At 40.2% G+C, this 26,149-nt stretch overlaps 1 protein-coding gene and 2 non-coding genes across 3 annotated transcripts in view; 1 reads left to right on the top strand and 2 right to left on the bottom strand.

Moving 5' to 3' along the window:
• LOC126181417 (ATP-binding cassette sub-family D member 3) overlaps positions 1-12,493 on the bottom strand; it is a 122,228-nt gene extending 109,735 nt beyond the window's left edge. The window contains exons 1-2 of the mRNA XM_049924769.1: positions 12,239-12,493; positions 4,208-4,247 (exon numbers count right to left, since the gene is read on the bottom strand). Coding sequence (XP_049780726.1) covers positions 4,208-4,247; positions 12,239-12,351 — 153 coding nt within the window. The 5' untranslated portion in view covers positions 12,352-12,493. The remainder of the gene's footprint in view (positions 1-4,207; positions 4,248-12,238) is intronic.
• Positions 5,452-5,525, bottom strand: Trnas-cga (transfer RNA serine (anticodon CGA)). Its single transcript has one exon. It is a non-coding gene; the product is annotated as a tRNA-Ser (tRNA).
• Positions 5,665-5,738, top strand: Trnas-cga (transfer RNA serine (anticodon CGA)). Its single transcript has one exon. It is a non-coding gene; the product is annotated as a tRNA-Ser (tRNA).
• Positions 12,494-26,149: the final 13,656 nt, after the last annotated feature.

The following is a 26,149-nucleotide window of genomic DNA, read 5'->3' as shown; positions in this document are numbered from 1 at the left end:
TACATGGCGGCCCCACCACAACGGGCTGGCTACCGTGCTGGATCTTAGGTGCAAAAACGGCCAAGGTCGTCGTCGCAGTTAAAAGAAACACTGCAGAGTGCAGTGTGGTAATCGCCCAAGAGATCGAAAACGAGCGGGACACCAGTGCAACGACGAGAAAGACGGCTAAAGGTCTAATTGCACGACGGATACAGTGCACCATGTAAGGCGCCCTTCCCCAATTGGCTCGCTCTTCGGAATAATTTAGAAAGATGGAGGTCAAACCCGAGAGGGGACCATCACATAAGGCCGAAACATGTGAGACTCCTTTTAGTCGCCTCTTACGACAGGCAGGAATACCGCGGGCCTATTCTAACCCCCGAACCCGCAGGGGGGACCAAAAAGTGTCACTGCACATATTGGAATTGCATCCGTCAGTAGGACAAAGCAATGTGAGAGGTGGGACACAAAGGACATTAAATAAACATAAAAAATAAACAAGACATAATATAGTAAGTATGTCACAGGAACAGAACAGCGAATGAAATGATTAATCTGAATTCAAGTATTAACAGAGATTCCATAATAAAATTATAGAACACCTTTCCTGTAGCAGTGACCACAGTTTGCCACAGCCAGAAGATGAAAAATCTCACATATGATGTAAAATAAATAAAATAGAACTAGACTGGATTAATGTTGGGCACTTTAATTCCTTGAAAACTAGTCTAATACCAATCAGAAGGATATAGGATGCAATACTTTTCTTCCTGAAGTCCCTCAATAATGATGGCAAGTACTGGATTGAAGTGCTTTAGATGCCTGCATATTTGAAACTTCCTGGCAGATTAAAACTGTGTGCCCGACCGAGACTCGAACTCGGGACCTTTGCCTTTCGCGGGCAAGTGCTCTACCAACTGAGCTACCGAAGCACGACTCACGCCCGGTACTCACAGCTTTACTTCTGCCAGTACCTCGTCTCCTACCTTCCAAACTTTACAGAAGCTCTCCTGCGAACCTTGCAGAACTAGCACTCCTGAAAGAAAGTTGTTTGAATATTGTCAAAAATTTTGCACCTTTGGTTAACAGTTAACCAACCAATGCTATTGGCTCCTTCCAATCGTCCAGTATCATAATTGTGTACAATGTTTTAGCAAGACACCTTTGGCATGATGTGTACACAAATATAAATCCTAGCATTTTGGAATTGAATCTCAAATAATCTAATTCTTAACATTTAGAACATACTGTTTACACACAACAACAACAAAAAAAAAGAGTACTACTCTGGAGGCTACTGAAGGATTTTTCTGTAACAGAAAGTCAAATGATGCACATAAAATTATTTTATCAGATATTTCCTTCTCTAATTTGTTCTCAATGAACATGTACTGTACAGTAGGAATGTTCTGTTTATGACCAATGTTTTACGTCTATCAGGTCCAACCCCCTAACTTTATTGGAAAGCATGTATTTGCACAATGGAAGACTGAGAGCTCCCTATCTTTATGTTGCTCTGAACCATATTGTTAGCATAATAATATAGGAAAAATTATCTTCTACTCAGCTTGGAATTACAGATTAATTTGGTAACTGCCAATAACTTGTGATTTTATTATTTCATCACAACAAGAAACAGCCGAATTACCTGGGATAAAACATCAATTTTAAATGACAAATTTAAGACATTATGAACTTGAAGATATTTGAGGGAAAACTACATTCATAATCAACCATGTCATTTAACTTCTTTTAATTATTTTATGAACTACTTACTACAAATTCTTGGGAATATAACACAAATCTTAATTTCTCAAAACTACGAGAAGAAAAGTAGCAACTCACCATATAGCGGAATGCTAAGTCACAGATAGGCACAAAAAAAACTTGGCCTTCGTCAACACACACACACACACACACACACACACACACACACACACACACACACACAGAGAGAGAGAGAGAGAGAGAGAGAGAGAGAGAGAGAGAGAGAGAGAGAGAGAGAGAGATAGATATGTTGACGAAAGCCAATGGCTTAAAGCTTTAATTATGAGTCTTTTTGTTGCGCCTATCTGCGACTCAGCATCTCAACTATATGGTGAGTAGCTACTTTCCTTCTCATAATATTGTTACGTACCATCCTGGATTTTCCATTGTTTGAAATCTTATTTTATTATATATTTTATAAATAATCACACTACATACTGCAAACTAACTACTATGACCAAACACACAGATAACTAAGCATAAGAAACAAAGGCAACTTTCCTTTTCTAACAGAAAAGTTTCTGGTTCAGTTTTTGTAGTGAGTCACAGTGTCATCAAAATGGCAGTCATGACTACCAAGTACTAGCCACAATAGCTAGACCTATTGGTCATTAAGAAATTACAGTATCACAGTTGTCAACTCACAGACTCCACAGTTGCAAGTTTATAAAGAACAAGCTATCATACTTCATCCTAATGATGACATCAGTTGCTAATTAATGGGAAGACAATCACAAGATTGTTACTAGAAACACTTCATCTGTCTCTGACACTATTAATAAGAAGAGGGGTCATGCAATGGTTGAAGAAAGTATCAGTGTGACAGACAGAGATAGATAGTTGGTTGCATGTTCCATTGATCAATCGCATGATACGGTAGCAGTTACGATGTGGAACATGTCAAGTGCATAAGAAATACGGAGTTAAAGATAAATATTTCTATTATTTGCCCCATTCCCTTAAATGGCACAAAATGCATATACTATATTTATTGATTTCTGAAGACACTTTAATACCTGTAGTAACCCAACGTTTCTTTGAAAAGTGTGTGGTGTTACATTTAGTAATTTTCTTTGGGAAACAATGTTCAAAAAGGGATATAAATTTATACAGTAATATGTTGCATTTACCATTAGCATTTGGCTCATTGTATACGTCTCCCCAATTAACATTTCTTAAGCTTTCTCCTTAAGTGCTCTATAGGTACCGAGTTGAGAGACCTCACACTTCTACTTAATGGTTTCCGAACTGTATACTCTGTTAGATTTTGTAAGTTAATCAGTTGTGCATCATGGTCTGACAATCCATTTACCACAGGGAAAGCAAGTGTTTGTTTTACATCCTCTTTCTGTACAAATACATTATCTATTAGCGTGCTACTGTCTTGATCTATATGTGTAGGAAAATTGATCACTGATTCTAAGTTATATGTTATATGTTTTTAATAACATTGCTAGTACACTTTTCCTATCAGAATTACTTAGAAAGTTTACACTGAAATCACCACAGATAACTTCTTCTTTTTGTCTGACAGACAGCATAATGAGGAGTCAAACTTTTTTTATGAACAGCTCCCAGTTTCCTAATGGGGACCTGTACACTGTTGCTACTATCCATACTACATTATCTATCTGAAGTTCACACGCACAAACCTTACAGTGCTGATCAACACAAAATTTGCTTACTTCTACAGTTTTGCATTTATACCCTTGTTTTATGAAAATGGAAACTCCTCTTTTATCCATCCTAGATCTACAAGTGTAAGATGATAAATTATACTCACTTATACTGACACTATCCATGCCCACAGTTACACAGTGTTCAGACAGATATATTCTATCAATCTCACTCTTATTTTTGAGATCATCTAAACACACTAATAGCTCATCTACTTTATTTTTTATTCTCCTGATATTTTGATGAAGTAAGTTGATACTGCCCTTAGCTTTACCCCTATTTACTGTACATGAAGTTTGTTTTATTCTATTTATCTAGATTGTCATCTGTCTGGACTTCAACTTTAACCTAAAAAACCTGTCTGCCTGGACCCATTAACCACAGGGATCACCCCTTGTGTGACTGTGGAACCCCTTACAGTTTCTGTTAATAGAGAAGCTAACTTATTTTTTCCTGCCCTATTCAGGTGAAGGCCATGTATACTGTAGTCCCATTTTATTTAATCTGAATGGTGGATGTAACAGACTTTAGTGTCTTTCAGTAATAAACAAATTTAGAAGTTCCAGAGGGGCAAGTGACAGGAGAACAAACAATATTATACAACCATTTATTGTAGTTTTGCCTTGTCAAACAAGAATTATTGATGATCAGTAATTGTGTCCTTAGAGGGGATATTGTTTTGGTTATCTTCAACACCATGATTAGTTTCTTCCTTTAAATCACTATCACAAAAATGACAATAATATTATCAAAAAACACGTAAACCCACAAAGCTTTTACTCACCTCTCCAACAAAGTATTGAATTTGAGCTTGCTGCGTGTTTCTGAAACAAAAAGAAAGCAAGGCTTTGCTTAATGGTACACTAAACACAGTACAGTTCTTTAAAGGGAGGTATCTGCAATCTCCATCATCCTAAAGGGTACATTATTATTATTTCTATTTACAGCTCTTTGCAGTACCATGTTTCCTGAAGGGAGATAACACAATGCTACATGTGAACCCAATTTTCAGGGCAAGTTCAAATTTGTATAATCTAATTCATCACTAAAACTGAACAATACTGCTTTAAAAAAAAAAAGTTTGTTTTGGTTTGAGAAATGCAATGTTAAGATTGAGCACACGTGCCGAAAATTAAAAATAGAATACTGAAGCAGAGAAGGGACAAGACCACATAACTATGACTTTGCTGAAGTAAATTTTCTAAATAGTTTGTGAAGTCTTCAACTTGTGAAACACAAAGAGTAGTTTTTCATAACAAAATTATGAAAGTTCATCACAAAACAGCATGACAAGATAACACTGCAGTAGACCTATACTATTTCAAGAGACAGTATTAAGTAAATTCAAAAGTGAGTCCTAATGTCAAATACACCACGTGGTCAATAAATTTTTATCTTTTGAAAAAAGAATTTAGTCAGTCTGGTAAGCTACTTATTGGAGTAGTGGCCTAATAAAAATGGCAAACTACTGATCAACACCTTTAACTTTGGTTTCAGTTACTGAAGGAAAGCAGAAGCTGTCCACAACCCAATGGTTGACCTGTACATGTCAATTGCTTTACAAGGCATGGTCTTACTGACAGTGGTATGCCCTTGCCTACCATCAACCTCTGAAGGGGTTATCCTCAAGCAGTTTACTAAGGACTCAAAAAATTCAACTTCGCATTTTTCATGTACAAAAATAATTGCCCGAGGTGGCAAGTGACATAACCTGTGACCAGCTGAATACTGAAACCCAAATATCTGAATTTGTAATCTGGTATTTGTAGAATACTGAAGCCCAAATATCTGGATTTGTAATCTGGCATTTGTAGGAAAATAATGCTAGTTCTGAAAAGTGTGAAGAGCTGATCAAATACTTATTCAGGATTGCAAGTAAAGTGTAGATGCATTAAAGAGTAACCGTGGTCACAATCAAACAGCAGCAAACAAACATTATTCCAACTAAACTACAATTTCCAGAATAAGATTTTCAATCTGCAGCGGAGTGTGCGCTGATATGAAACTTCCTGGCAGATTAAAACTGTGTGCACCGACCGAGACTCGAACTCGGGACCTTTGCCTTTCGCGGGCAAGTGCTCTACCATCTGAGCTACCGAAGCACGACTCACGCCCGATCCTCACAGCTTTACTCCTGCCAGTATCTCGTCTCCTACCTTCCAAACTTTACAGAAGCTCTCCTGGAAGGTAGGAGACGAGATACTGGCAGAAGTAAAGCTGTGAGGATCGGGCGTGAGTCGTGCTTCGGTAGCTCAGATGGTAGAGCACTTGCCCGCGAAAGGCAAAGGTCCCGAGTTCGAGTCTCGGTCGGTGCACACAGTTTTAATCTGCCAGGGAGTGTTAAACTACAATTCTCCTGTTATGATCATGATTAATTTTAAAAAGCAGAACAGGTGTAAGATTGCAAGAAAGCGTGCATGACAAATAAGCGAAGATAAATACAATCTCCTTCCCATGCGTATAAGATAGTATGCGTATCTTCTACAAAATATTCAGGCACAATTCATAACATGCAAATCACACATAATATATGTTTCTTTTGGCTAAATAAGCAATAAGTAAATAAATTGCCAGAATCCTGAAAACCACAATAGCACAGATGGTAGGCTAAAAACAACCCCGCATCATTTACACATAAAGTACCAAGCGCTTATTCGTATCTGTCAAGTTACTTGTGGGGAACGGCACCAACTGTATTTCTTTTATCTAAAAGTTTTAATTGCAGTCAAAGACTAACAGAAAATATTTGAGTCGTTAAACTGATTTTGACTTACATGATTTTCAATAGCCCACAAACAATTCTTGGCATAAGGCTGCTAAGTGCAAAGAATCATTCGTACACTATTGAATACGGCTGATAGTCAAAATCAAGTTAGCTAGTGAAATATTTTGTTTGAATATTTTATTCTAATGATATTTATTGTTTGGTTCTCTTTTCATTCATTTTTACAGCACACTGATCTATACACATGATAAGTATCTCAAAGTCCTTGAACACTCAAAAATCTTTACTCATGAATGCAAATACTTTAAGATTAAAGGAGACCACTCACTGAAAATTACAAGCATCAAGCCACTGGCAGACACAGGAAAAGTCTGAAAGCTAGCAAGCTTTCCTTTTTTTGTGTGTGCCTATTCACAACTCAATGCTTCTGCTTTTTGGCGAGTGGTATCCTTTAATCCTACAGTATTTACACTCTACAAGAACTTTTTTAGTCATGAATGAAATGTTCTCATCAAAATAACTGCTCCAACATTAAAACGGCACGCACATTAAGCAACACAGTGATTTCTATATACTAAAATACTAAATGGATTCAGGAGTAACAGATCCTGTCCAGACCAAGTTCTGAACCTTTAACAAATAATTAGATATATGACAATATTTAATAAAGATTGCACTTATAATTGTTGTTTTTCAGAAAGGCGTATGATTCAATGGAAAAACTCCCTCCTCACAACACTGAAGGAAATTGCAGTAAAGAGGAAAACTCCTGAAATAACTACACAAATTCTTACAAACACAATATCTAAAGTTAAATTTCTTGGAACAACTTCTAGTTCCTTCCAAATTATATTAGGAGTCAGGCAAGGAGACAGTCTGTCCCCTTTGTCATTCAGCTGGTCACTAGAGAAAGAAAAACAAATTTTTAATATCTGTATAAAGCTGGGTAGATTGAAAGAAGCAATTAATTCTTTGACTTTTGCTGATAATGTAACCTTTTTTAAGAAAAAAGAAGACGAACTTCTGAAGAAAACAACTGAGAAGTCTGATCTACAAACATCATTTGTAGACAGACTAAATGATCAATGGAGGTAACTTGCCTTAAAACAGGCTGCTGGATGCCTTGTATCAAGACTCTTATGTCACAGGTCCTATGAATTCCGCTACTGAACAGAACAAATGCTCCAGTAAAAATGCTCTTAAGGTTTTACAATAAAGTGAGAATTATTATATGAATTTTAATTTATATGGATGGCTACTGTAAATTTGTATAACACTATTTTTAGTGGAAGTTTTGAAAGCTGATGTCCTTACTGACTGACATGAAACTCTCCCTTGTACCTTGTATCACCCTCATGGATACTGAAGTTTTTATTTTGGTCTTTTTAATTCTTTCTAACATATTTACTAACTTTTAATCTATACATACGGGGAAATAGGAAGATTGACGACTTCTGAAAAATGGGTTTGCAAGAATCTGTTTGTCAAGCATGGTGCATTGCTTTTACAGTTCTGTTCGGAATTAAGGAAAGGAAACTGCATGGAATATTACCCCAGGAAATAATACTGTACAGTATGATGCTGCGGAATTGGGCACAGTAGACAGTTGGTACAGATGCAAAACTTGCTTTAACAGATAGTAAATACAGACTATAACATATTTTATTCAGCTTCTTTGCTTAAATGCACATAACATTTGAAGTCATTTTGAAACCATATACACACTGAAACTTTGTTTTCAGAGATGACATTTTGTTGGCATTTAATGTCACATTAGTGTTGCATACATAAACTTTTAAACACAAATTTAGGAATTATATTTTCTTTTAGTAGCTTATCCTCCTCCAACCATCCATTTAGTTGCGTTGTAGTTTTATTTACAGCTGCTCGCAGTTGACTTGGGTGTTTTGTATAGTAAGAATGCTTTTACTGTCTGCCTAGGTTATATATGAGGATTGGTTTAAGAATGGACTCTTGAACATACACCCCCCCCCCTTGTCTCTCTCTCTCTCTCTCATATATATAATTTCTGCATCTGAGGAACGTCATCTTAGTATTTTCCTTTAGTTTAGGTTGTTTTATGTTTCCTTTTTGTGAAGTATGATGTGAACCATTTTAGCACTGCCTGTAATGCCATATACTTGGAGCTTCAACTGTGTTGCACTTCAGAATGTCAATGACATTACTTGAGTTTTAAAAAATGACAGTTTTACTTTGTTTTTGTCTGCTATTTCTAGGGCATTTAGCATAAAATCATATGTAGCACTAGCTGTTGACTTATCTCTCCTGAATGCATGCTAAGTATCACTGAAAATTTAGTTTTGTCTAAAAACTTCATTAACCCATTAAACATTACTTTTTCTATGATTTTCCAAATTCTGATAGTGAAGCATCTGGTATACAGTTCTCTCTCTTTGCTTTGTCTCCTTTCTCATGAACAGGGTCCATTTTACAGATTTTTTAGACAGATCAGAAAAGCGTGTCAGAAAAGATAAATTGACTATATCTGGAAGAGGCATTGAAATGTTTGTAATACGCTGCCTTACAAATGATGTTATCTACAACAATGCAAATCATCAATTATTGATATAATCAGATAGACAGAAAAATTTGTGCACTAAGTGGCAGAAGGGGAACACACATAACACAAGTCTTTCCTTCTCATCCCATCCGGTAAGTCTCCCGGACCTGAGGTTCTGGGGGACTTTTCTGAACTGCATCCCTTTCCCTAAATTTCTCCAGTCCTTTTTATTTACTCCTCTTCCATCCCCCTCAACTCTTCTCCCAGAGGAATGAGCCAAAGGCTCCAAAAGCCTATAAAAATTAAATCTGCGTGTGTGTTTTCCCCTGCTGTCACTTGGTGAGTAAATGATGTTATCTGAATACCACCAATTTCTGATGACATTTTCTTAAAATGTTGATGCAACATGGACGATTTCATCCCAAATTGTTCTGCAAATACAGATTGAAGAGGAAAAAAAGAGAGCCATTTGTCTTTCTGTTGGCTCTATCATCTCATGTCACGGAATATTGTTTGTAACAATACTAGAGAAGGAAAGTTGCTACTCACCATATAGCAGAGATGCTGAATTGCGATAGGCACAACAAAAAGATTTGCACAATTGTAGCTATCTGCCATTAAGGCCTTTGTCAGCAGTAGACACACATACACACACACTCACACAAACACAACTTGCACACTTGCGGTTTCAGTTCTCTGGGACTGCAGACATATGTGTGCAAGTTGCATTTGCACGAGTGTGTGTGTGTGTGTGTGTGTGTGTGTGTGTATGTCTACTGCTGACAAAGGCCTTAATGGCCAAAAGTTACAATTGTGTGAATCTTTTTGTTGTGCCTATCACAACTCAGCATCTCCGCTGTATGGGAGTAGCAATTTTCCTTCTCTGGTATTGTTAAATTCCATCCTGGATTTTGCATTGTTTGAATATTGTTTGTGATATCTGCATAGTAACAACTGAACAGATTTTCATTATGTTGACGCCCAATAACAGACTTGTTCTCATGATTGAGTGTGATATTTTCCATTATAGGGGGTACTTTATTTGCTTCCTTCTTCATTACTTCCCATACTGCTTGGCTTTTATTTGGCGACTCTTATGAAATTACCATAGAACCCTTTTTTGGTCTGGCATGTCACCCTTCTGTAAATCTGAATGTAACTGTTCAGGGGAAAGGATATATTATTGTATCTCTGTATTTGAGGAATATATTTTCTTGCACTTGAGATTTTGATAATAGTTAGATATCTGTTAGATTTTGGAGTTGTGCTTCTTATTACTTGTGCTTTGAGAAGCAAAGCAGTTTCAAAGTAATCACTGAAGATGCTAAAGAATTTCTCAAACTGTCTGTTGAAGCCATCAATTCGCACAACCTCTTCCACATTTCTGTTTGATTATATAGAAAGATTCAACTCTGTGTTGTGTATACTGAACCTTCTTGCTGTTGCAGTTTTATTTTTTATTTTTATGAGCTATATAGGGTGGGCAGTACATTGTTTGGGAGTGAGACTTGTATTTGTATATTATTCACAAATACCTCATCCAGGAAAGCTGAAAGGAAATAAACAGACCAGAGGTCCTGAAATTCAGAGTTTTTAGGAAGATAAAACAAACAGGAGAACAACTGAGTCATATGGTCAACTGAGGCGAAATGATCTCATTCTGAGAAAATAATAAAGAGTTTTGGAGAAGAATGAAGGAAAAAGATGGTCCTTAGTTGACCTCAGAGATAGAGAGAGGGGGGAGGCAGGAATATACACTGCAAATAACTACTGATGCACATAATGTCATTGTTTGTCTAGAACCTCTGTGTGTGATCAATGAAGATTTGAACAGTTATATTCTTTGTTAGTGAACTTAGGTATCTCTTGCACAGTGAAGGGAGACTAACTGGTGACAATGGAAAAAAAAAGGAAATAGATATTGCAGAAAATACGGGGGAAAAAGATGGCAATCGCGGGACGCCAATCATAAAAGCACTACACAGCCAAAATTCAAGGCCCACATGACAGTATTAAGAACACAATAATATTTGTTAATATGAGGTCGTGTCGAAGTTTTGTGTCTGAATATGAAAATAGTTTAATGGAAAATACCACGATGGACGCCTGTAATTATAAATTAATTGTGTTACCCCAAATTGTTGTATATTGCACGTAGACACAATATACTAAAAAATTATTTACTGTACCAAAGAAAAAAATAAATACAAAATGCAGAAAGAAATGAAAAAGCAGCATGGAAAGATTTTTATTGGAGTCCACAAGTCATTGGAGGCAACTCTTCAGTCATGACACACAAAAAATGTCTGGTGTATGCTTGTGTATACAAAATAACTACAGTTTACATTTTTCCATAAAAAACATGCCTTTTTCATGTTTCTGGGAACTTCCTATTACCACTGTTGGCTAAAAGAAGATATTTGTCATTGATTGAAAATTCGAATCTACCTAAGACATGATTCAGTGTCAATACACAATAGCAGCATCATGTCTTATTGAAGCTATTACGGTATCCTCGTCTTGATTGTATCATTGTTCTTGTTTACATAATAATCCTCACTCAGTCTTCCCAGTCTTGCATGGTGAATGGTTGATATTGAAATATGAAGGTGCAAAACAACAGTGACGCATTACACACTATACATGTAAATTTCGTGACAGCCAAGTGATGCACAGCAAGGCACCTGAGCTTCTGAACATTGCATTAATTATCTTGCAGTGTACGGTCGATCACTGATTAACAGCGACGTAAATAAATGCAATTTTTTTCATGGACAAAGAAAACATGTCACCTAACCTTCCTGACAATAGTGAAGCGTAAGTATCATACCAAAATCAGTCAATCTAAAAGACACTACGAACGATGAGAATGTGTCAGTACAATGAGAAGGGAAAAATGTTTCCCCCCAGTCTGGCCTACATGCACAAGAATAAGTCACCTTAGTGATTCGTTACAAATCTTTCAATTGAATGATCTTACTAATTTACCGATTTACGTTCTTACATAGTAATCTAGAATAATTTAATGAGCAATTATATAATAAAATTAAAATACTGTCGAAAAATAAGAAAGGCGTCTTCGGAACTAGTACTGCAATAACTTGGCGTGTCTTCACATAACAGTGGTACCCATGTACTCGCGCACGTAGCAGAAATGGCAAAACAGAAATAAATTTCAACTGAACTACACAGTAAATAATGAACGACGTGTGTAAAATGTAAACTGGCACATCCTGGCAAAACTCTCTACACTGCTACTTTTTGTGTTTCGCGGCTGTCATTGCTGAGCCGCTGCCGTACTTCAAAAACTAAGCATTTCGCGTCCTCTACGCTTGTCCACTGCGATACGTAATAAATATCACGGCGCTACAGATGCATCACGAGATGCCGTAATGCGCTCTCTAAATAGTTCGCCCGAGACATCACCGCAATGTATAACATTGTCTTGTCTGAGACGATGTACTATTGTGAAACAAAAGCAGTAAAGCATGTAGTGACAGCTGCAGTGATACAAATTGTAATATCAACATTTTATGACATGTGATGCTGCTGGGATACAACAATATTACCTTTGCGCTCTTAGATTTTTATTCCTTGTTTGGATTAACCAAATGATGACTGAGGCAGAAGCAATTCCTACTGCGGCATTCTTCGATACGAATTTACTCATCGTCGGAGCCATTGTGAACAACTGAAGCAGCACAGGTCAGTAAGATATCATACGATGTTGCACAAAATACCACACACACAACTTTGAAAACACACTGTCATCTGCCACACATCTCCGACCGCTGCCGAGTCCTACTGACGCAGCCAATGTCTGGACTCCGGCTCTGAAGTCTATCACGTAATCGATAGAAGCGTCGAGCAGAGTAACATCGATAGTCGACACTACTCGCAAGTACAGTATGGCGGACGATTTCGATATTTTCTCGGCAATGTAAGTGAATTTTTTTTCACTTTACAGAAATCTTTGCCAGATACAGGAGAAGAAATAAGTTGATATCTGTGTTTCCCTACAATTAGCTCAGTTTGAAAACAGTCTGTTACATTAAATCATATCCTGAGACGCTGTAGTAGTGAAATGCAATTTAAATTCTTACACACAGTGACGTCGGGATAGCTTTCTGTGTCTGATCTAGCTTTACTATTAGAGCGACTTTCTTTGATAGAATTCATGGCAGTTGATGTGAAAGCTCAATCTTGATTTTCGCTCTGCCATTTTGTCTCTTTCCACCTTTCTTACCGTGCTACATGCACTCGCTTTAAGTTCGAGGATGTGATCGTATGCGTTGAAATCGGAAATAAACAAGTGCCAGTTGTGTGTTGCGTCCTTTGCCAGGTAGACCACGTATTAAACGCGCATACAAAGTTGACACTAGGCACGGTGGCTGATGGGAGCGCTGTAAATGAGAAATGCCTTTACGGTCGCTCCCATCAGCAACCGCGCCGAGTGTCAACTTCGTTTGCGTGAATTCACATTTTATTGGAGATACTGATGCGATGTAATCCATAGAATTTTTGCAGCACAGTATTGATGGGATGTTGAATGCTGTCACCGTACGTAAAGCCTAAGATATGATCAGTCTCTTGCTCAGTCCACTCAGATTGACACAAAGCTTGGTTGGTTGGGTGATTTGGGGGAGGGGACCAAACAGCAGGGTCATCGGTCCCATATTGTTAGGGAGGGATGGGGAAGAAAGTCGGCCGTGCCCTTTCAAAGGAACCATCGCAGCATTTAGCTGGAGTGATTTAGGGAAATCACGGGAAACCTAAATCAAGATGACCGAACGCGGATTTGAATCGTCGCCCTCTCGAATGCGAGTCTAGTGAGCTAACCACTGTGACACGTCGCTCGGCCTCAAAGCTTGCATGATGGTCACAGCTTCTGCGATGTTTTGAGAGAGGCAGTATCACTGCTCTACTTACGAATCAGGATAAAATAAGGTGTTAACCTCATATGGTCGATCTATTATTTTCTGCGCATCGGTGAATAATTTACTATCATCTGACCAATGCAATTGCACGGTTGTCTTGAATAAACGGCTAAATCACTTTGAGGTTATAGCTCACTTTTCGTTCTTGTTTGCTTTCAATACTCTCATCACGTAACGATGAAAAAGAAGAAAATTGTGTTTGCATGAGGCATAACCTTCTCCAAAATCTGTGTGGTTAATGTTTGTTCGGAGAGAGAAACGGTAGTTGGTCTGACGAACTTCCTGCATCTCAGGTAACTGCAAAATTGAGGGAGACAGTCCGGAATCTAGATTCTTTGCGATATAAATTTTTACGCTATGAACTGGTGCCAAATATAAAGAGATATCTATCCTGCTTCGGAGAGCAGAGAGTTTCTGCGTTGAAAGCATTGCTCTGACACAGAGTCAGCGCAGCCGTATTGTATAAACAATAAAATCACGGTTAAAGTGCAGTTATAGTGTCGGTGGTTGTTTGCGAAACGTGTACATGTTGATAACCGTCACAATGAATCATTGGAAATGAAGATGGCCAGATTCCCGCTATAAACAAATCTGTGTTCTGTCTGCGCTTTCAGCAATATACTCGTGACAGGTAGTTGCATCGACGACTGTAAGTGGTCATTCAGACAAATACGGTTGTTGTTCGTTTCATTAGCAGTAATTTAAGTTGGCGTATTAAGTTGCTGCCTAACCACAAACTGGGAAATAGTCATACGTTTTCAGAAAACAGTGAAGCAACTATAGCAAGCAGGGACAATCAGAACGATCAATGTTGGTTTCACTCGTAATAATGTAAGCTATACTGTTAGGTTCCTGCTTAATCAAATAGTCGAAAATAGTCACATGTTGCACTTTCTCATTTATTTTACGCTGTAAAAGTATCTTAGCTCATCCCGTGCTTTCAGAAATGTAGTCGCTAAATGCTGTAAATAATGCGACATCTTTTTAAAGGGAAAGTAGCCTTAACACATGATGTTTTAAACTGCCATAATGTATCATCAATCATAAAGACAGTAACGCCGTCTATGGAAAAAAATGTATTTCAAGATAGTCTATATACAAATAATTTTGCATAGACCGATGTTCCGGATAAGTACTAAATGTTCCCTTCTGTGAAACGTACGATAACACTTAATCGTTTCAGTACGGTAATCTCATTGTTTTATTTGCGATCGTTTTTCCAGTGCAGCTGTCGAGCAGATAAAAATAAAAATCCAGTGTGGCGAGCAATAGCCATTCTTATCTACAAGATGAGTAAAGGGGAAAGCAAACGGTTTAGAAAACATAAAGCACTACCGTTTTTCAAAACAAAACGAAGAAAGTACTTAACAACAATTTGTACAGAGTAAAGGAACATTTTGGGACTTATCCAAAAGAAAGAGAAAGAATTTGCATTACTAAAGCAGTATCCTGGGAAATGACCCCTATATACTCGTAGTGTGTCAATGAAAAGTAAACTCTTTCGTTTTGCCTGTGTTTTCATTAAAATAATATACGTGCTAGATTTTTTGTTGCTGGAATTGTAAATATACACTTACGTATCCAGCATTGATCTAAACAGCGACCAAAAGATGAATGGATAACTAACTAACTAACTAACTAAATAAATGCCCTAAACCAAATTCCAATTGCTAACCGTGGTAAGTCCGTCCGATGAAGATACTTAACTTGTATTTTTCCTCAGTAAATTTGCGAGAGGAATATTTTTGTTTATAACGTGTTCTCTACATCACATCGCATTATGTGTAAAGTGTCAACTGAACAAAATCGAAAGCTTCTTGAATAAATATACTATATTTATCTGATTACATACAGGCAATTTAAAGTTTGTAGCTAACTGCTTATTTCTGTAGCAAAATTCAGCAGTGGTGAAAAATATTTTGTCAACGTTATTCGTAAGCCTCGGGGTTTAACTCTTCGCCGCCGGCCGAAGCGGCCGAGCGGTTCTAGGCGCTACAGTCTGGAACCGCGCGAACACTACGGTCGCAGGTTCGAATCCTGCCTCGGGCATGGATGTGTGTGATGTCCTTAGGTTAGTTAGGTTTAAGTAGTTCTAAGTTCTAGGGGACTGATGACTTCAGAAGTTAAGTCCCATAGTGCTCAGAGCCATTTGAACCATTTAACCCTTCGCCGTTCTGTTCTTCTTTGATCAGCCTCATTTACACAACCAAAAGCACTGCTGTTTATACTCTCTTGCATGCATCCATGTGAAACATTTCTGGCAAGTACAAGGCAAAGGTCCCACGTTCGAGTGCCTGTCTAGCACATAGTTTTATCTGTCAGAAAGTTTCGAGTACAGGGTACTCCAGAAAGAGTAATCTGATTTCACAAAATTATATCTTCTATATGAATGAAGATAGCAGCTTGAGGTAATTTTTAACTTAAGCATCTAAATTAAAAGTTTGCCACGTGACAGTTGGAAGTCGGCAGGTCATAGGAACTGTGGGTGTTCCCTGGAACAGATGACTTGCTCGTTCGTTTATTGCCTGTTGTGCCCCGTTTTTTTCACAATTGCGAGAACATATCGAAATTTTCGTTATAAAAAGGACAGAGCACAATCGCACTGGCCTCTGCATGAGAGAAAAGAGCATTTCTGAACAATCTTCCCCCCTCCCCTCTTTCTCTCTCTCGTGTGGTGGCTACTCCGCCGTGTGCATATGTTTTACTTGACGCCATTTAGGCGACTGGCATGTCGCTGACGAAGGCAACCCAACACCCAGTCCCCGAGCGGATAAAATCCCCGACCCAGCCGGGAATCGAACCCAGCATCCAGTTACGCTGACCCCGCAACTACCGAGCCGCCTTAAGGATGGATTGGACGTAAAGCCGTCCTCACATGGGACGTGTTTCTCACCGCGAAGCACGCCATACGTGGTGTCCATCGTAGTTGCTGCACCCTATGACCTGCTACATCTCACGGAACGTGCTCCGTGCTCCTCATCTTGATTTGTGACCTCAGCGTTCTCCAGCGGCAATTTCCGGCTGCATTTCGCGCGTAAACCATACAGTTTCTTTATGAGAATTCACGCACATACAACAGCTCCGTTAATTTAGTCAGCGACAACCGAAGAAGGGCGGAGAAAATCGCGAAGATTTTGCGCTTGTCGTTGGCTTCAACAGCGGATTGCTGGCAAAGGAACACTTCGTAATGCTGAACAACGATCTGAGATATATACTAGCAGAAGTCATTCATTAACTCAATTGAATGTTCATCCCACTCTCGATTTTAAATTGAATACAATTAAAGTATAGAGTCTAATGTCAGTCTGTGAGGGCTTAATATCCATATTCTTGATGTTGCATTGACTACCACCACTCTGAAATAACGTACTGTATCACATAGATTTCAAGATCGAGATTCATTTCGTAATTTAATCTGAATGGAAGAGGAGACATTTCGAAGCTGTTGACCTTCATTGAAAAAGATATTTGCCGGTAAGACACCTGAAGCAGTCCATCACATCAAGAGATAGGTATGAATACGGTATTTTACACAAAGTTTCATAATAGTAAAAACTTGCAGTGTGTGTTGAAACGATATACTTTCGTTGCACACAACATATTAAAAACAGCAAATACAGAAAGCTTTTAATTATCGATATGTAGTTTCCTGTCGTTTTATTATAACAAATCGTAAGTAAAATGTTTCTGATGCTTTCAGACAACTTATCTTCATACGACGTTCTCTGTGATAAAGAAAACCCACCAAATACGAAGCTTTACTGAACACAATATGGCATTTCTTCAGTTAGACTTATAATGTAAAAACGATGTCAATCTTATTGGCCACGTTCCTCCCCAAGAGGCAAAAATCTGACATGCCTGAGTCTTTGTTGGCCACGTTCCTCTACAAGAGGCAAAAATCTGACATGCCAGTGTCTTTATTTGACGCATCTTAGTTTAGTGGAAAGTGGATTTCCATGCTGTGACGTCACCTGTTTCTCGTCCACGTGCGTTTTCAAGACCTGTGAGTGGAGGGCTCAAGGGGGCGTACGGATCTCGCATCCCGCCATTGGCTTCTGTGGTCGCCTGACCTCATTGTACGTGATTTTTTTTTCTTTCGTGGGGTTTGTGAAAGACTGTACCTACTTGCGTTCTCTTCCAACAACTATGAGCGAACTGCGATGCTCTGCAGCAACTCCAGAAATTGTCGCAAAGGTAATTAAAGTTTTTGATCCTAGGCGTAATCGTAGAAAGTACCCTAAGGTTGTATGTGCGTTTATTTGAAAGGTAGATGCTTGAGAAATCGGGTAATTATTTTGAAAACGAAAACTTCGTATCATATGCGCAAGTCAAAATGTTCACAAGTTTCTGTCTTCATTCGAGCAAAAGACAGTCTTGCGAAGTCAGATGAATCTTTTTGAAACACCCTGCAGTTTACAGACCGGGGTGTTTTGAGAGGGGTAGGACGTCCAACGGGCCGACTTGGAGCAGGAGGACATTTTAATTTCCGTTGTCTATACAAATAAATTCATAAAACTTTGTCAACATGACCAGGAAGGATTCAGGATTCACACTCATAACAGTGGAAGTTCAAAAACATAGCAAAATAATTTTTTTTTTACATGTGAAATTTCATCATTTTTTTCATTACTCTTGGCTGCATTTGTTGCTGTAGGTACACTTTTCTTCGTAAGTAAGAGAGATTCTTCTACGTATTTTGCACAGGATGCAAACCATACTTACAGGTGTATGAAGCTCTAGAATCTATTTAATTTGTGAAAAAATGAATGAGCTGTTACATTTTGAACTTCATATTTAGAAAAATCTCAAATTTTACAGTTGATTATCTCAATTTTTACTACAGTTTTAATAGATCCTGAATCCTTCTTGTTCATCCTGACGAAGTTTTATGAATGTATTTGTAAAAGTATAGACAGTGAAAATTAAAATGGCCTGTGGTGCATCTCCTGCTCCAAGTCGGCCCGTTTGACGTCCTATCCCCTGAAGGCAGTGGCCAATCACTTTCATTAAGCACTTAGGCGTTCCGTGTGCTTTCTAGCTCATACGTATTTATACTATCTGGTCAAAAGTAACCGGACAACCAAATGTAATGCGCAACTGACCACTAAATGTCACGAGAGACGGACCCGCCGTCATAAAAAGGAGGCGGCGAGTATTGTGTCGTCAGCAGAGAAGTGGTAACAGGAGAATGGGGCAGACGGGAGAGCTCAGTGACTTAAGACGTGGGTCTCGGTATGACACCTAAATAAACAATCCCATCAGGGACTTTTCTACTTTGTAAAGCAGCCCAAGTCGACTGTTGGCGGTGTGACTGTGACTTGGAACGGCGGAGGAACACCGGCAGCTAAACCAAGACTAGGCAGACTTGATGTACTGAAGGACAGGGACCGTCCAGCATTTCGAAGGATGGCCCTAAAAAATCGCGTAGAATCAGCAGAAGGAATCGCTTTTGAGTTCCAAGGCTACCACAATGACCGCGCGCGGGGTGTTAAAAAGTGTGTGGTACTATTGTCCAGCAGCTCCTCGTAAACCACACATTTGTGTAGTCAGTAGCAAGCGAGGCATGGCGTGGCGTAAAATGCGACGCCACTGGACAGCGGATGAGAGGAAGTGAAAGATGTGGACTGATGAATCACGCTATAACCTGTGGCAATCCAGTGGAAGCTCTGAATTTGGCGCATGCCTGGAGAACGTTACGTGACATCATGTTCATTGCCAATAGTAAAGTACAGAATGGAAGGTAGTGTTGCAGTTTGGAGGTGTTTTTCGTGGTTAAAGTGTGGTTCTCTCATCGCGACTAAGAAAACGCTGAATGTCTAAGGATATGAACTCATTTTACAGCATTATGTACTGCGCACAGTGTAGATACTATCGGAGACGATGATTGTTTGTATTAGCATGACAATGTATCCTGCCATAAAGGCGTATTTCTCAGGCAATTGTTGGTGGGCTACAGCATTCGTGAATGGGCTCGGCAGCCGAGTTCCGACCTGCACCCAGTCGAACACATTTGGGATGAGTTGGAACGTCGACTTCATCCAGATCTCAGCGTCAAACCTTCTCTGGTTTCGCCTCTTCTACATCAGCACTGATACTCCACAATCCACCGTACGGTGCGTGGCGGTGGGTCCCCTCTACGGGAAAGCCATTATTTCCTTTTCTGTTCCACTCGCAAATGTAGCGACGAAAAACGACTGTCTATATGCCTCAGTATGAACCCCAACTTCTCGAATTTTATATTCCTGTATATGCTGGTGACAGTAGAATCGCAAGTGTCCCCAGGGGAGTTAAAGCCTTCCCAAAGACGAAGGGTGACACAAACCTTATTATTACTCACTAGTAATGGCCTTGACATTGTAGACTGAACGCCGTGTTGGAGACCTTTTTTATAAAGGAAACAGAAGAATGTCAAGAAAATGGGTCAGCTACGTCTTATAAATCGTCTAGAACATGACGTTGGAGGGTTCTATGGAACAGTCCGGTTACAACATTCATATTTCGCATGTACATTAGGTTGCAACCGCGAAGTTGATACCATAACCAGGCTAGCACAGTTTTGATACTGAAGGTCAGAGCCATAATTAAGTAGGTCTTCCTGGTAACGACATCCACATTTTCCTGACGAAGGCCCAAGATTGTTGTATTGGCCCAGGAGACACCAAGGGGGCCCCACAGCAGCGATTACGACGTACAGCACAAACACACTGCTGGCCATCTCGTTTCCCCCTTCAAGCTAGACGAGTTTCGTTCTTTGTAGTTTTTACATTTGATGCTTATTTCGTGAGGTATTTGGCCCGATCACTATCAATGGACCACCCTGTATGTGTAACGACACACATTTCATCGACGCAACGGTAAGTAATGTACCAGAAGTGGTAGTTAGTAAAATGCGGTGATTGCTGGTATTAAATATTGAGGCCATTTGAAAATGGGCAGAGGCAGAGGCTGGCCGATAATGTAGTAGATGATGCAATGAAGTTCATCCGTATCAAAAAATTCTTACAGTTACGTTAGAGATCAGAAATGGTTTTGGAAAAGAGTGCACCATCCCATACTGCTTCAGCTCTGTCAACTCTGTGCGAAAGTTCATCAGTCGTAGCGGCTGGCGAATGGTGGCGCGTCAGCCAACCAGTAACCAGGTGTCTCCAGTGGGTCAGAAACTTAAAGCACGTGTTGGCCAGGGCAACAGTCAGACAACATTTGTGCCGATGTAGATCAGGACAGCACTATCATCATGTGGTTCGCGTTATCGTGTCGAAAGATAACGTCAGGGAGACGCGAAAATGACGCACTACCATCGGCCTTAACAATTCAGAAATGTAGCGCCTGCTGTCCAAATTACCGTCTATGCGATCCTAGCCTGCTTTTCTCGAACAGCACCAAGGAGACCCCCTACTTTGATGGTTTGATACCACCATCCTACCGATGGATCGCAATCAACAGTGACACTGGCCTTCACATCATGAGACATTGCAGAGAGATTTAGAATTTAATATACTATATAATGGAGGTTTGAAGTTTAATCCAGGCCATTGGCCCGAAGCTTGGTGATCAGGAACTTTAAGTCTGTCACCATCTCATCTTCTCGTGCCAGTCAAATACTGCTGGTGCAAATTTCTTCCACAGCCAGTATTCGAACCGACTACTTCCGAGTCGGGCGCCCTCGGATAGTTGGGGGTTAGCTACCTCCGCTGCGGCTGTAGATATCTTACTGGGGTACTTCAGCGCTTAATGCTCAGTTTTTAGGAAACAGTACTTTATTGGATAGTTAATTAATGAACTTCTCAAACTTTCCGCAGGGAAAAATCATATTTCCCGTGTTAGTTGCCGTATTCTGCTATATCCCAGCAAGAGCTATTAAATGAGACCACTTTCGTCGCCCTAGTTACCGCGTACCTTGTCCATTAGTAATTTGTTATATTTGCAGCCCAGGATACGAATTTGGGGCAGTCAGTCATTGTGATGCGGTTGCAAGTTAATTACGTCGTTTTGTTTGTGAGACAGTTTGGTCCTTCACATAAAAGTTGATGCCACTTAAATTTAATTAATTAGCGTTCCACGAAATTATAAACTAAGAATGTGTAATCACACATCTTCCTTTCACTTGTGCACATACATTAGGTAGAATCAGTTAACAAACTTATCAGAAGTTTTACTGTGCTGGACTCTCTTTCTGACTCAGTTCGATACTGATATTCCAGCTCAGCACTGGGATTCTGCGTCCCTACCACGGCGAGGTCATCAGGGAACCATTAACATAATCTTACGCTGCAGAGATTGTTAATGGCGACATCAGTTTGTGGGAAAACGTGCATGGAACCTGAAAACACAGATTCTTTTGTCATCGTTTTAACTAGATATCAAGACTTTGAAGCTCGTAGTTGTTGGACAGATTTTAATGTCCCGTCGACTACGACACCACTGCAGGCGAAATGTAATCTCACGTTTTGGGAAGGAAATCGGCCGTGTCCTTTCTAAAGAGACAGTCCCAGATTTTATATTAATCTGTTTAGTGAAACTGTGGAAAAATTAAAATGAGAGTGGCTGAATGAGCGTAAGAAGGTCTCCACGCCCCCCCTCCTCCGCGCCGCCACTGGGGTGCGGTTCCAGGGTGCAAACCGCTGCGCCGCCTATTTTACACTGCTGGAGTGACGCTGTCATGGCCAAACCAATGGTCTCTGTACTACCTGTCTACCTGGATGTACAGTTCTGGTCGCTCAGCATACAACTTCGGCGCGCCTGCACCTTCCTGTCGTCTACTTAGGTCAAAGAGCTGCCATCGTCATGATTGAAGATTACTTACTTATTTCTGGTTATGAAGCTTACATCATTTTCTGTATCGGTGTCTCAACTAAAGTACTATCACATCTATGCAATACAGCAAAACTTTATTACAAGGCGCCCAGATTATCTTTCAAGCTCATAAACAGCGACGGACAGACGAGGGCGGCTCCTCCCTCCCCATCCCCTCATAAAAAAATGAAATAAAAAATAAAAAAAAACTTTCCAACTCGAATTCACCAAACATACGGTATCACTCAAAATCGAAAGTGCACAAGACATTTGTCGAGAAATCTCAAACTATTCCGTTATTCATAGCAAACTAACATGAATTCTCCTCTATCGCCCCCTCTCCCCCCACCCCCCACCCCCCCTCCCACAACACTTAGGTCCTGGCTACAGTGTTGATTCTTCCCATCACATAAATTAATTATTTCACAGTCTTCCTTTTTTTTGTTCCTGTAAATGGTGACAGAAAATTTAATACTCCGAAAATACTTCGTGTAGTTTGTATCTTTACTGTATGTGTCCTGCAGGAAATTGAGAAGAAGTTGCAACGTTCTTCTCGAAATCCTCTGACTGTCATCTTACAGATGTATCTCAGATGTGTCAAAACAGACGATATGTAATATTCAGAAGTGCAGGAAACGTAATATTCAATGACATATTGAGAAAAATATTCAGTCGCATTTGCAGTACGCGTGTCTGTAACAGTGAAAGGCAACATAAATCTATGTCAACTGTGTAAAAATGCATTTTGTTGTAGACTGAGATGTAAGCACAGTTCTACACTTTGATATCAGTTTATATTTCGTAAGTACATGCTTAGTTCATTCGTAACTGTTTTCATTGCCAGGAGCTAGTCTGAGCAAAGGGTGTCAGTCTTGTTCAAGAGGCATCGGCACAGTTTGCGACACTTGCTTTTAAAAACTACACGTAATTAAAGGTCTGAATGATACAGCACCTAATTTAGCGATCCTTACTGCACCTCATGGCGTCGTTTCGTACGACAATAGAGCTTTATGAGTAAATCTTAGGTGAAATAAAGCACAATCAAATTTCTGTCAGCTTACGGATCACACTGAAGTTCTTAAATGATACAGCAGAACTAACACCATGCTTTTCGCACTAGTTTTGAAATACACTATGTGATCAAAAGTTTCCGGACACCTGGCTGAAAATGACTTACAAGTTCGTGGCGCCCTCCATCGGTAATGCTGGAATTCAGTATGGTGTTGGCCCACTCTTAGCCTTGATGACAGCTTCCACTCTCGCAGGCATACGTTCAATTAGGTGCTAGAAGGTTTCTTGGGGAATGGCAGCCCACTCTTCACGGAGTGAAGTTCAATAGTGGGAAGCAAGATGGTGCTTAAAACATCAATGTACGCCTGTGCTGTGATAGTGCCACGCAAAACAACAAGGGGTGCAAGCCCCCTCCATGAAAAACACGGCCACACCATAACACCACTGCCTCCGAATTTTACTGTTGGCACTACACACTCTGGCAGATGACGTTCACCTGGCATTCGCCATACCCACACCCTGTCACCGGATAGCCACATTGTGTACCGTGTTCATCACTCCACACGAGATTTTTCCACTGTTCAATCGTCCAATGTTTACGCTCCTTAAACCAAGCGAGGCGTCGTTTGGCATTTACCGGCGTGATGTGTGGCTTATGAGCAGCCGCTCGACCACGAAATCCAAGTTTTCTCACCTCCCGCCTAACTGTCATAGTACTTGCAGTGGATCCTGATGCAGTTTGGAATTCCTATGTGATGGTATGGATAGATGTCTGTTGCCTATTACACATTACGACCCTCTTCAGCCGCCGGCCGCTGTGGCCGAGCGGTTCTAGGCGCTATAGTTTGGAACCGCGCGACCGCTACGGTCGCAGGTGCGAATCCAGCCTCGGGCATGGGTGTGTGTGATGTCCTTGGGTTAGTTAGGTTTAAGTAGTCCTAAGTTCTAGGGGACTGATGACCTTAGAAGTTAAGTCCCATAGTGCTCAGAGCCATTTTGAACTTCTTCAACTGTCGGCGGTCTCTGTCAATCAACAGACGAAGTCGGCCTGTACGCTTTTGTGCTGTGCGTGTCCCTTCACGTTTCCACTTCACTACCATATCGGAAACAGTGGACCTGGGGATGTTTAGGAGTGTGGAAATTTCGCATACAGACGTATGACACAAATGACACCCAATCAACTGACCATGTTCGAACTTCTTGAGTTCCGCGGAGCGCCCCATTCTACTCTCTCACGATGGCTGATGACTACTAAGGTCGCTGATATCGAGTACCTGGCAGTAGGTGGCAACACAACGCACATAATATAAAAAACGTATGTTTTGGGGGTGTCCGGATACTTCTGATCACATAGTGTAGTTTACACTATCTCGTCAAAACTATTCGGACACTTAATGCGGGTATTAATATGAGAGGTGTCCACCCTCCGTCTGTATTATGGCTTGATCTCCGCAGGGAACACTTTCATTCTTCCTCACGAGCCGAAACCAATGGTGATGCTGGGCGCTGGGATCTGGAGCGATGTCGGCGTTCTGGCTCATCCTAAAGGTATTCCACTGGTTTCAGACTGGGATTCTGGACCGGCCAGTCTATTTGAAGAATGTTATTGTTCACAGACCACTGCATCACAGATGCTGCTTTACGTCAGGTTGAATTACCATGCTGATACCAACAATTAGTGTTTCCTAACTGTTCCTCTACTGTATGCAGCGCAGAATGCTGTAAAATGTGTTCATATTCTTCCACATTTAGCGTTTTCTTAAGCGCAATATGGGAACCATACCGTGACCGCAGACAACACTTCTATACGGAACCCCACCTCCTCCGAACTTCACTGGTGGCGCTACAAATGCCGGCAGATAACGTCGTCCAGGCATTTGTCGAACCCAAACCCTTCCACTGAATTGCCACACTGTATGGCGTTATCCATGACTCTAAATGACTCGTTTCCAGTTACCAACAGTCCAATGGCGCCGCTCTTTACACCATGAAGTGTCGCTAAACAGAAAGGTGTGCATTTTGGGGAGTCGCTCTACCATTGCACCCCATTCTTTTTAGCTCTCTGTGCACAGTCACCGTACTTACTGGACAGCTGGTAGGACTTTGGAACTCATGAGTGATTCTTTTCGCCGATTTCATCGAATTTTTACAACTACCATCCGCAACACTCGACGATCTCTGTCTGTTAGTACGTGGGGTCTTGCTTTAGGTATGATTGTTCTTTTGCATTGCCACTTCACAACCATATCGCCAACAATCGACTTGCGCTAGTGTAGAAGTGATGAAATATCCCTGATGGATGTATTACCACAGATCTTACATGATCTGTGGCGTTACTCAGGCGACATCCAATGACTACCAATCTCATCTGAATAAAGCAACCACCAGGTTGGACATTCACAGCTAAATCAAGAAACAGAAACGTTTCATTTTCATCTGTGGCTTTCAAGAAAGGAGGAAGTGAGTTAGACACTCTGTATGCACAGCTAGGTTGGATACTATCGATCAGATAGTATATTTTCTACTTCTACAGAAATCTGGAATATCCACTGTAATACAGGGTCTATGTTCTTTTGCACACTAGTGGTACTTCATGGCCGCAGTGTAGTAGTTAAGCACGAATCAAAGTTCAAGAATCTTTCATTGACACCTTCAAACAGCCATAGTAATAGGGTAAATTGGGTTCTGGGGCATTAGTGCAGGCTGCATACATTTAGGGCAAGCATAGATTCAGGG

The sequence above is a fragment of the Schistocerca cancellata genome, chromosome 1 (assembly GCF_023864275.1).
Source record: "Schistocerca cancellata isolate TAMUIC-IGC-003103 chromosome 1, iqSchCanc2.1, whole genome shotgun sequence".
NCBI lineage: Eukaryota > Metazoa > Arthropoda > Insecta > Orthoptera > Acrididae > Schistocerca > Schistocerca cancellata.
The sequence above is the reverse complement of the archived record's forward strand: the minus strand, read 5'-3'. Positions and strand labels throughout refer to the sequence as shown.